Genomic DNA, 12,690 nt, shown 5'->3' with positions numbered 1-12,690 from the left:
GGAAGATCTTCCTGTGTCTCTTCCATCTCCTGTATTTGCATGTGGGTTCGTTACCACTGCATCATCTGAAAAGCCCTAGGATTCCATAAGAAGTAAGACAAATAGATATCCAATTTCTATCATTTGAGCACAATGCCTTGAATAAAGCATCTAGTGGACTAGACATCATTGACAGGCATTTTAATCTTAATGCTTTACTTTTATGTACTTTTTAAAAAACAGCATTTATTTAGCTTTTGTACTAGCAGGTGGTTACGTTGAGTCCATCACATATCATTTGTATAATTCAGTGTTCATGGGGCACAAACACAAGATGTGTTTTGCAACAAAAGACAAAAATAAGGCGTGGTTCCTGCTCAGATACATAAAGTATGTATAAGGACAGAAAACTTTATCTTTAAAAAGTTTTTTGCATGAAAAGTTTCCAAGTCTTTGGTGATAATCAATGAAATACCTTAATGAAGGTTTTGCAATGGGAACTAACGAGAAAGTACATATTCAAATACTATTAGAAAAGACTGGTTTGGTTTGTCAGGTAAAATGAACAAAGCAATTCTCAACTGATGGCAAGAAGATGCTTCCGTGGCTACCAGAACATTTGGGGCTATAACCAAAAGGCTATGATTTTTTCAAAACAAGAGGGCACCTTCTACCTTTGATTCAATTTCATTTCATTTATCTGAAAAATTCAGTTAACACCGAAGGGAACATTGGTCTTTTTAGTTTCTAAATGGGAGAATGTATCTAAAAATATAAGAGATACCAAGGTGAAGACCAAGAAAAATAAACAGTACAATGAGGTGCTAGAAAAAAATTGGGAAAACAACAGAAATGAGAGGGAAGAGTCAAAGGTAAAGACCAGCGCTTCCCTGGTGGTCCAGTGGTTAAGAATCCACCTGCCAATGCAGGGGCCGTGGATTCAGCCCCTGGTCCAGGAAGATCCCACATGCTGAGGGACAGCTAAGCCGTGCATCACAACTAAGCCCATGCTCCAGAGATGGCAAGCTACAACTACTGAAGCCTGCAGGCTCTAGGGCCTGTGCTCCCCACAACTAGAGAAAGCCTGCATGTAGCAACAAAGACATAAAAACAAATATTTTAAACAAGGAAAAATATACTGTAAAATATTTAATAAAAAATAATTGTATAATCTATACAGTATTGAATAAAAAGTACAACAAATTATTTGCACTTCTTTCCAAAACCACATACAGTACAACTTGCAAACTGGGTTCAGCATTCTACAAATAGTACCACACACACCAAGATACAAACTTATTATTCTCTTAAATAAGTAAAAGCTCTGATTGTATACAACAAACTGTGACTTAAATTCCAGGGAAATACTGTTTTAGTTACATGAATAGTTTGATTGTGCCACAGTCTATTTTATTAAAAAAATTAAATTCCTCAAATATCATTTTTCTGCTTGTTTCTGAGTATACATTCCCTATGTAGCAAAATAAAGACAAAATGCAAAACTGAGGTTGCTGTTTATGATATCACTTCCTTTTTCCTTCCTTAGCTAATGCTCTTCTCCTTTCTCTTATTCAGAAAGGAAGGTGACTGGAAAATGACTTATTCTTATCCTCATTCATTTGCTTCTTAAATTCTTGCTTACATAAATGAATATGTCAGTTTTGGAATCTTGACATTACTATTCAGTATTTACCTATGTCATTCTAAAAAAGTTGACCTAGGTTTTTTTTTTTAAGTTAAGGCAACAAAATTGGCTTTAAAATAGTTATGTCTCATATATGCTAGCAGTCACTTGGTAGACTAATTTCCCAATTAAATGTACACATAATAACATTTTTCAAGTAACTTGGAAATGGAATCAACAGCAATTCTTATTTTAAGCAGATATTTAAGATGATCCACCTTTAGAAACAAAAGCAAATTTAATATACAAAATGCAGGAACAAGTCCATCCTAGTTCCTGTCCCACCAAAATAAAGTGGCTCAGTTTGTGAAAAAGACCTTGGAATAATCCAACAGTTAATGACACCTTTATCTTGGATAAGAAGGACAAATAATATAAATGCCATAAATGGACATGAAGGTATTTTAAGAGAAGACTTTCCCATTTTATTTTGGCGATAAAAGGGAATGCAGATACAAAATGGACTAGTTATGCCTTTAGCCCACTTAGTAAATTTTCATCATAAAATTAATAGTCCTTCATACCGAAGAATAAAAGACAAGTAAACCTACCTTAAGTTTTCTGATTAGGTCACTTATATTATTAGTAGGCCTCAAAACTTGCCTTATTTTTTAACTAAATTAGCTTCTCTGGGAAGCATATGAATAATGTAAAAATACACTTCTAAGAAAAATCAACACAAATACATAACAGTCAAGATGGGCAGTGAGAGTATTTACACAATGAATTTTTAAAGATAACTCAGAATTAACACATATTCTTTATAGAACACCAAACCAGGGCAAATGCTGTCATCTGTAGAAACAAATGCACATGAGTAACAAGGACATGAGAACTAAGTTGAACAAAGGCAGATGCTATTAGAACACTATTTTGATTCTGACTGTAACATCCTGTGGCCTGTGAAACCCTGGTCCCAACAGGCCAAGCATCTGGCTAATCAGACACAGAAGTAGAATACTTGACCTGTGAAACACCAAACTCACTTGTGAGCATGTGTACATTACCATGTGCTGCCTGACTGCGCTTGATTCTTGGTTTTCAAAAGCAAGTTCACTTTTGAAGCAGGAAAAACGCATTGTTAAATTGGCTCTCGTAAGTATTCCAAATACTTCATTTCTCAACTGTATTGTTACTCTGGGAAGACAAGGTATAGTCAACTGGCTGCTTTGAAGTCATGAAATGCATACTCATAAATATGTGTCTACACTTTAAAAAATTAAATATATCCGGTCACAGCGGTTGTGCAGAATTCTTGCAATATGAAGCTCATTTGCAGTATGTTATGAGGGGGCCACTTGAGAACTTGATTCTGGATCTTCTTGCTTTCTATATTTCTTCACAATACTGATTGTACCGTTAGCCAGGAAAACCAGAGCGATGAGTGCAAAGTAACCAGCATAGATGAAGAACTAAAGGGGGGGAAGAAGTAATTTACAGAATTATCCACTAGAAGGTCAGCTCTTCTATTACATATATGTGAACACTATCATTAAAGAAATGTTCAGTTCCTCAATACAATTTCAAAAAGCACCGTGTGCTTACACAACGTGCCAGGCACTGAGGATACGAGGAAGGACAGCATGGCGACACTGACGCCTGACTGCCCGGGTGCCAATCCCGACTACCCACTTACCAGCTGTGTGGCCTGGATGCAGACTCAGTGCCTGAGCCTCAGCTTCATTTACAACCCATTTTGTAATTCATAATACATCCTGATTACAGAGTTGTTGGGAAGGAATGGGATTCTGTATGTAAATGTTTATTGACACAATGCTAATACTGTTAATATTACTGGTTTTCATTTTTGTTGCTGTTCTAAATGAATCCTGGTCTCTATCCTCAAGTCAACTAACTCAAGCTGATATGAGGCCAAATTCTGAAGATCAAGAATTTCCACTCTTTCCCAGAAGAGGGCAGTAGAAGGTCAACTATATACCATTGTAAGATAACTTTTTATAAGAATCTTCTGTAAGCCATTTTTTAATGTGATTATATGATTTATCATCATCATTATTAAAATAACTTACTAAATACTGATAAGCTGGTTCATGGATCCAGTAAGCATGCCGCTCTAACCCTCTCTGCGTGCATGCTAAGTTGCTTCAGTCATGTCTGACCCTTCACGACCCCATGGACTGTAGCCCACCAGGCTCTGTCCATGGGGCGCTCCAGGAAAGAACACTGGAGTGGGTTGCCAATTCCTTCTCCAGGGGATCTTCCTGACCCAGGGATCGAACTCACTTCTCTTAAGTCTCCTGCACTGGCAGGAGAGGACTTCTTTAACATTAGCGCCACCTGGGAAGCCTAACCCTCTGAGCCAAGTCCTTTAAAATTTGGATACATTTTCCTATAGGAAATCGGTTAATTAATCATGGCGGTCACGAGTTTGAGCATAGCCCACAAAATTATTATTCCATACATTTAAACCCACCACTTCTGTAGCGATATGACAAGCACTTACTCTCCTACCCTCCATCCCAAATGAAAGCACTTAACCCTTGAGAGGTCTTCCTGACATTTTTATTGCAGGTAGTAACTGGGAAACACATAAGTCATAATTACTTAAAAGACAGTAATAAGCTCCCATTCCTCTGCTCTATCCACCTTTCCCCTACCCTTTTCTGAGGCAGCATATTGCAGAGGGAGATGCCTAGGTTTCTGAGTCAGATGTTGCTTTGAATCCTGGTTCTGCCATACTATTATTGACCATGACCTTAAACAACACATCTCTCAGATTCATTTTCTTGACCTCTAATCCTGACAGCAACCCTGCAAAATTCTATATAAAGTACCTGGCACACAGAAGGCACCCAACACACATTATTGTTCCTCTTTTAGATCTCCTCGGTAAAAACAAAGTTAATTACTGCTACATATCAGGTATTTGTATTCTAGGAAAACTAATACATAAGTGGGAAGAACAATGGAGATAGAATCTTTTGAGCTGAGGTGAGCTGGGGTAGGCACTTTTTGATTCAATTGCCCATTTTGCTAAAGTACATCCCAAGCCCTATTTACAACTCACAATGAATGAAGCCATATACAACTATACAATTCCAGAGTGAATAAACGTATTCACACTGTCTCTGGGTGTTTGTACAGGTGTTTTCTCAATAGGTCATGTGTAATGCTAGTCATCAATAGCAAGTCATTACCTTGGTATTTGGGTGGGGGCTGTTTAAAGAAGGGAGGAGACTCAGAGAGCTCTCAAGTGAAGCAGGCATCTTAAACATGGGATACAGTATTCCAGGCACAGAATTAAAAATGGAGGGAAACAATGGGTGAGGAAGCAGAAGGTCTAGGTCCAGATGGAACCAACACTACCTCTCAGCTCCACAAGGCTGGATAATCACACTTAGAAATGTCTAAGGCCTCATCAAAGAGATGATGGTCTCAGCATCCTCCTGGTAGAAAGGAACTAAGGGTGGGGGATAACTGAAGGAAGGAAAGAACACTTTTACTTTCAATTTTCTATCTGTCTATAGTGTTTGAATTTGTTTCCCTGAAGCATGCTCCACTTCTGTTACCCTGATCAACCCATAACATCTTCAGTATTGAAACAGACCTTACCTGAGTGGTAATTTCCAAGCCAAGGCCACTGGCATCTACCACAATTAGAGTGAGCAGAGTCTGCAGTGCTAAGGCAATGAAGGTATTTACACCAAACACTAGGGCATAGCGCTCCATGCTAAGGTTTGCAGCAATCTGAAAACTTAAAAAATAAATAAAAAGAAAGCATAGATAAGAATTACTTCAAGGATAGTTACATTTTTTTATTCCAAATGTGAAAAGTAGCCCATACTTTTCTACTGTCAATTCCCTTCCCAACCAAGTGAAGAGTATTCTTTTGCTAAATGATGTAAACCTCATGCAAATGTCTGAAAACAGTAGAAACATGAACAAGGAAATAAATGAAACTTGCCTAAATGCTTCCTCAAAAGAAAAACTGATAATGCACTTATGGTATAATGCTTCCTCCCATTTGCTCTTGAACCAGTAAATTTAATTTGTAAAGAAACCAAAAAATTAATCCTGTTACAGCTCTTCCTAATGCTTCTTTGAATCGAAATACATACGTTGCTATCGTGATGAGTAACATGTAGATGATTCTGAAGACAACGTAGGATGCGTAGCACACCCAAATGTTACCCACAGTGTCCATGATATACACTGCAGCAGCAATCAGGAGAGAGAACAGAGACAATGCCAGTTCTCCCCAAGTGGACCAGGATATTTTTATGTAACCGACTGCAAACACTGCAACAGCACCTACAAAACAAAAACAGAAAAGCAATTACTCATTTTGCTAAACAAGTACTATTTCACTAAGTGAAAAATTTACCTTAGATGATGATATTTTAAGCTCTTTAAATTTATAACCAGGGTAGCTCAAGATTATGGAGGCCCTTGAAAGTTAGGCAGAGATTTTTGGACCAGAGAGATGATGAGAGCCTGAATCAGGGCAGTGGGTAATGAGATGGAAAAGGAGGACACAGAACCAGGAGTGCTGCTAAGGGAGAGCTACTGAGATGGAGGCAGAGGCAAGAGTCAAAGAGAACCATCCTGCCTGTAGCTTGGCAACATGGCAGGTGGTTGATCTCTCCTCCCATCTGAGGGGCAGTTCATTACGTGGTCAAATGACAATGATGAGGATAATGAGAGCTAAATGGTATGGAGTGCTTTCTAAGTGCTGGTCACAGTTAAAAGTGTTCACAGAAGTCCTGTATGATCTTCTAAGACCTATGAGGTGGATCAACAAATTAGAAAGGAACAACAGATGCTAATGGCCAAGGACATAGGCTCCGAGTTCAAACCTCGACTTTACCACTGACCATCTATATGACCTTGGGTAAGTGATTAACATATCTTTCAACAGCTTCCTTAATTGGAAAATGGGGGTAATAACTGCAACAAAGGAATTCTGTGAGGATGGTGTTAATATACATAAAGTCTTTAGAACAGCACCTGCAACACAACATATACTAGCTACTATTGTTAAAGTACTGAACAGTGCTGCTCGAAGTTTCACACATGGCAAAAGCACGCAGTCAATCAGAGATAAAGGAAACCTGGGTAAGAAAACAATTTACAGGATCCTTACATTAGGTTTCCCAAAGGTTATAAAGAACTCAAGTTTGTTATCACAGTCCCCCCTGAATGTACACTTCTGAACTGTCATCCTAAGGATAAAATCAGAGTGAACAGAGTAAACAAACCATCTTTGGGGTGACTTCAAACTTGAGAGGGGAGGGAAACTCTGATCATGGCCAGCTAAACTACCAGAGGACTCTCCCCACCCGCCCGCCCTACCGCCCAGCACCGCTTACCCAGTAAGGTTGAAACGGCCTCCACGCCGCCGTTGTAGATGGCAGCATGGCGCGAAGGCATCACCTGCTCCCACAGGCCCTGTGCGTAGTTCACGACCTGGAAATAGCCGCAGGTGGAGAGGGCCCACCACACAGACCAGCAGAGCAGAGGCCGGGAGGAGTAGCAGAGCAGGAAGTCACTCCACAGGACCTTCAGCACGAGGAGGCGGCCTGGCGCGGCTTCCTGCCCGGAGAAAGGCAAGGAGGCAGCTGGGCAGAAAGCTGTGTGCAGACTCAACTTGCTATTCAGCAGACTCTTTTCTGTTTCCTCGAGAAAACCAATTGCTTCTTTCATATGTGTTGTTGTTCAATTGCTTAGTTGTGTCCGACTCTTTGCAGCCCCATGGATTCCAGCACGCCAGGCTTCCCTGTCCTTCGCTACCTCCCTGAGTGTGCTCAACTCATGTCCATATGTGTTTATATATACACGTGTGTGTGTATGTATGTATACATATATGTATATATGTGTGTATATATATATATATATATGAACTTCTTAGCAATTACATTTATTCCCTCTTGGAGAAAAATATATTTTGCTTTAAATGTTCTATATGCATTAGTACCTCCAGCAAATGATACATTGTTTACAAAACGAAGGTAGAGAGATGGTCAGAGACTGCAGACGTCAGTCAAAGGGAGATGACATTCCACATCTTCCCACACAGGGGCAAGCAGCATTAAGAATAAACAATCATTAGTAATCCCAGTAGGCTACAGTGCATGGCGTGGCAACGAGTCAGACATGACTGAAGTGACTTAACATCCACCAGTAAGTCACTGTTCAGATAGAGTTCATGAATGAGAACCTATCAGATTCACTGAAAGATAATGGTTAAAACACAAGTCTTAGGAAAAATTAAACCAAAATATTAGCAGCAGTTCTCTCTGAGTGAGGGGGTAATCAGTGATTTTAATTTTCTCCCTTATGTTTTTTCCCCCAGTTTGTACAGGAAACATCACTATAATAATGAAGTAACAAAGCTATTATGCATGTAACTGAGTCAATCAAAATATGACTGAGCCATGTTCCATTATCCCTGGACTATGTCACAAAGTCAGTGTGAGAGTCCAGACACCATACTCAAATATGCAATACAGTATTACTAACTACAGTCAGCATGCTATACATTACATCCCCACAACTTATTTATAACTAGAACTCAGTACCTTTCGACTCCCCTTTACCCATTTCGGTTTTTTTCATACAAACTTTTGGGCCAACTCCAATCATATCAAAGGTCAATCTACCAAAAGTTGCCATTAAGTTCGGAACCTTGCTCAGAATATAGGAAATTTTGCAGCTAACACAGGTAGGCAAAATGAGAGAATCCAGAGACCAAGAGGAAGCTAACTATGAAGCAGCATTCAAGAGGAAGGATGTGAGACAGAAGCCCTGTTATAGATTATTTGCATGGATGGCAGCAGCATGATTCAACCTGCTAGTTGGCTGGCGGCCACGTCTTGCACAAGCTGCTGCTACTCAGTTGCATCAGAGACTGAGGGTTGTGTCCGCCTCCCTGCGGCCCTAGGTACTGTAGCCCACCAGGCTCCCCTGTCCACGGGGGTTTTCTCAGCAAGAATACTGAAAAGGCAATTAGGGTTGCCATCCCCTCCTCTAGGGGGCCTTCCTGACCCAGGAATCAAACCTGCATCTCCTGCATTGCAGGCGGATTCTTTACCACTGAGCCACCGGGGAAGCCAGTCTTGAAGATGAAACTTCCTTTATTTGAAAAAATTGAGGTATAACTGACCTTCGACACTGTATTAGTTCTGGGTGTGTAACAAAATGATTATGTATTTGTACACATTGTGAAATGATCACCACAATAAGTATAGTCAATATCTGTCACCGTACATAGCTGTAATTTTTTTCTTGTGATGAGAATTTTGAGATCTAGCAACTTTCAAATAAACAATACAGTATTACTTACTATAATAACCATACTGTACATTACATCCTCACAACTTAGTTACAACTAGGACTTAGAACATTTTGACTCCCCTTTCTTTACCCATTTGCTTATCCCCTAGCTCCTGCCTCTGGCGACCACCAATCTATTCTCTGTATTTATGAGCTTGAGATTTTTTTTGTTTTTAATTTCCAAATATAAATGCAATCATATGATATTGGGTTGGCCAAAGGTTTGTTCAGATTTTTCCATACAAATTTTTTGCCCAACCCAATATTTTTGTGTGTCTTACTTCACTTAGCATCCATCCAAGTCCATCCACGTTGTTGCAAATAGCAAGACCTCATTTGTTTTTCTGTGGCTGTATAATGTTCCCATGTGTGTATATATGTGAGTATACCACATTTTCTTTACCCATTCATCCACTCTTGGACACTTAGGTTCTATTCACATCTTGGCTATTATAAACAGTGCTGCAATGAACTGGTAGGTGTATCTTTTTGAGTTAGTGCTTCCATTTTCTTTGGATATGTAGCCAGGAGTAGAACTGTTGGATCTTGTGGTAGCTCGAGTTTTAATTTTTCTAGGAACTTTCACACAGTTTTTCATAGTGACAGCACCAATTTACATTTCCACCAACAGTGCAAAAGGGATTCCTTTTCTCCATACCTACACATTTCTTATTTTTTTGAAAATAACCATCCTAACAGGTGTGAGGTGATAGCTCCTTGTGGTTTTGGTGTTCATTTGGTTGATATTTTTCTTTGGCATGCAGAAGCTTCTTAGTTTGATGCTGTCCCACTTATTTTTTGCTTTTGTTACCAAATTAAAAAAAAATCATTGCCAAGACAGATGTCAAGTTTATCACTTATGTTTCCATCTAAGCATTTTTATGGTTTCAGGTTTTATATTCAACTCCAAGTCATTTTATGTTAATTTCTGTGTAGTCCCTTCTCTTTAAACAGAACCTTTTAATAGTTATAGTTGATATTTACAATATCAAGTTAAATAATTACTCTTTTCTTAGCTCAGTTGTATATATGCAGAAGGAGATTTGTCTGTAATCAACCAAGGATGGAAATTTTCAAGAGTAAGTCTTCTGTTAAGTGCTTTTGAAGGACACAATCCTAATTCTTGCTGTAAACAGTGAACAATTTTTTTATGATGAAACTAAGACTATCATTATTTCCTCAGCTATTGATATTTCACCATCCAAAATGGTTAAAATGTATACAATGAGGGACAGATAAAAGTACACCTAGTTTCAAGGAAAGGAACCAAATATATATCATGGAAGAATGTTTGAGACACACTTTGGGAGACACAAGATTAGAATAGAGCAATACTGATGGACAACATTCAAAGGAAACAAGAACAAAAGGACAGAAGGTGGCACTTTTGAGGTGTGTTTATGAGTCAGCAATGATAGAGTTCTCTTCCAACAGGAAAGGCTTCTGGGACACACTTTCCTGCTCTGGCCTGCTGTGCACTTATCTTATCCTAGGAATACTCATTCTTGGCTCAGTCTGGTCTCTCATAGTGCCCTAGTTCATAAGCCTGAAAGTGAAGCACTGGAGACCTGTTAAGAGCTGGCACAGAGATCTGCCTTTGGCTGCTCTTTTTCAGGGGGGATGACACCTATCTAAGTTTCAAGGGCATTAAGCTGCAGAAGGGAGGGGCTACACATCCTCCCCTCCATCCCAACTCAGGCATATCTTGGCAGGGGTCCAACTGGAGACAATCAGGGAAACGCTGTGACCACAAATGAGGGGGGAAAAGTAGAAAAGGTCAAAAGACAAACTCTGTCCCTCACACAAGTCTCTCTGATTCCAGCTTTTAGCACTCAGGGCCAACCTGGTGGGAAAGGCAGAGTCTTGCCCAACACAAATCTCCCACCAGTCATTTTTACCATTATGGCTTCAATTCTTTGGATTCTGAAAGCTATTCTGACATAAAAAGACATAGAAAGGTGAGTATTATATTAACAATGAGTAAAAAAACAAAGTTATAAAACATGTAGATTATACTTTTGTTTACTATAAAATGAATAATACATACAACAGCAATGTTTAGAAAGGGCAATAAAATATTAACAGTGGTAATCTTTGCACCCAGCAGTTCAGATGACTTCCTTTTATGTAGTTTTCTGTATTGTTTACTTAAAAATTAAGTATGAATCTTCTAAATAAAATCAGTATAGATTTTCTTTTTCATCTTAAAATGTTTATTAGCCATATATTTTAAGAGGTGACTGTTAAAATTAAGTAAATAAAGGCCATCTTCTCCCTAAAATGCTACGATAATCTCACCAGAGTAGGATCATGCAATATTTCATAGTTCTGCCTATTCACACCATCCCTCAGCTCAATTTCACTTGTTTATCACATAGGCATTTTTTTTTTTTTTTTTTTTTTTGGCTGCACCACATGGTTTGTGGGATCTCAGTTCTCTAACCAGGGTTTGAACATGGGCCGCAACAGTGAAAGCCAAGAATCCTAACCACTAAGCCACCAGGGAACTCCCCATGGCGCATCTAATTTCAGATTTTATTTGAAGGTTTTGAAGCCTTTTTTTTAAGCTTGAGAAGTTACTACTCTGCAACAAGGGAGTCTCTACTGTAGTGGTTTTAGGAGTCAGCTAGGTCTGGGATGGACATTTTGACTGCCACTTTCTAGGTGCCTTTGGGTAAGATACTTAATGTAAGCTTCTGTTCCCTCATCTGTAGGGAGATAGTGGCACTTTTTTTTTTCTTAATTGAAGGATAATTGCTTTACAGAATTTGTTGTTTTCTGTCAAACCTCAACATGAATCAGCCACAGGTATACATGGCTTTTTGAACCTCCCTTTTGAACCTCCCTCCCATCTTCCTCCCCATTCTACCCCTCTAGGTTGATAAAGAGAGCCCCTGTTTGAGTTTCCTAAGACATACAGCAAATTCCCATTGGCTATCTATTTTACACATGGTAATGTAAGTTTCCGTATTACTCTCTCTCCATACATCTCACCGTCTCCTCCCCTCTCCCCATGTCCATAAGTCCATTCTCTATGTCACTTTCTCCACTTCTGCCCTGCAAATAAATTCTTTGGTACCATTTTTCTAGGGCTTCCCTCACAGCTCAGTTGGTAAAGAATCCACCTGCAATGCAGGAGACCCCGGTTCAATTCCTGGGTCAGGAAGATCCGCTGGAGAAGGGACAGGCTCCCACTCCAGCATTCCTGGGCTTCACTGGTGGCTCTGCTGGTACAGAATCCACCTGTAATGCGGGAGACCTGGGTTCGATCCCTGGATTGGGAAGATCTCCTGGAGAAGGGGAAGGCTACCCACTCCAGTATCCTGGCCTGGAGAATTCCATGGACTGTATAGTCCATGGGGTCACAAAGAGTTGAACACGACTGAGCGACTTTCACTTTCACTTTTCTAGATTCCATATATATGTGTTAGAATATGGTATTTAACTTTCTCTTTCTGACTTACTTCACAGTGTATAATAGGTTCTAGGTTCATCCACCTTATTAGAACTGACTCAAATGTGTTCCTTTTTATGGGTAATAATCCATTGTATGTATCTAAAACCACTTTCTTTATCCATTCATCTATCAGTGGACATCTAGGTTGCTTCCTTGTTCTAGCTATTATAAATAGTGCTGTAATGAACAATGGGATACATGTGTCTTTTTCAATTTTGGTTTCCCCAGGGTATATGCCTAGGAGTGGGATTGCTGGGTCATACACTGGTTTTATTCC

General features: G+C 39.4%; 1 protein-coding gene across 2 annotated transcripts in view; it reads right to left on the bottom strand.

Moving 5' to 3' along the window:
- Positions 1-1,113: 1,113 nt before the first annotated feature.
- SLC19A2 (solute carrier family 19 member 2) overlaps positions 1,114-12,690 on the bottom strand; it is a 32,176-nt gene continuing 20,599 nt past the window's right edge. The window contains exons 3-6 of one of the 2 annotated variants that reach the window (XM_070474341.1): positions 6,994-7,300; positions 5,743-5,935; positions 5,237-5,378; positions 1,114-3,075 (exon numbers count right to left, since the gene is read on the bottom strand). In XM_070474341.1, the coding sequence (XP_070330442.1) occupies positions 2,947-3,075; positions 5,237-5,378; positions 5,743-5,935; positions 6,994-7,300 (771 nt within the window). In that variant the 3' untranslated portion in view covers positions 1,114-2,946. The remainder of the gene's footprint in view (positions 3,076-5,236; positions 5,379-5,742; positions 5,936-6,993; positions 7,301-12,690) is intronic. The other variant, XM_020874154.2, reaches the window with a different exon arrangement.

This window comes from Odocoileus virginianus, chromosome 11 (assembly GCF_023699985.2).
Source record: "Odocoileus virginianus isolate 20LAN1187 ecotype Illinois chromosome 11, Ovbor_1.2, whole genome shotgun sequence".
NCBI lineage: Eukaryota > Metazoa > Chordata > Mammalia > Artiodactyla > Cervidae > Odocoileus > Odocoileus virginianus.
The sequence above is the reverse complement of the archived record's forward strand: the minus strand, read 5'-3'. Positions and strand labels throughout refer to the sequence as shown.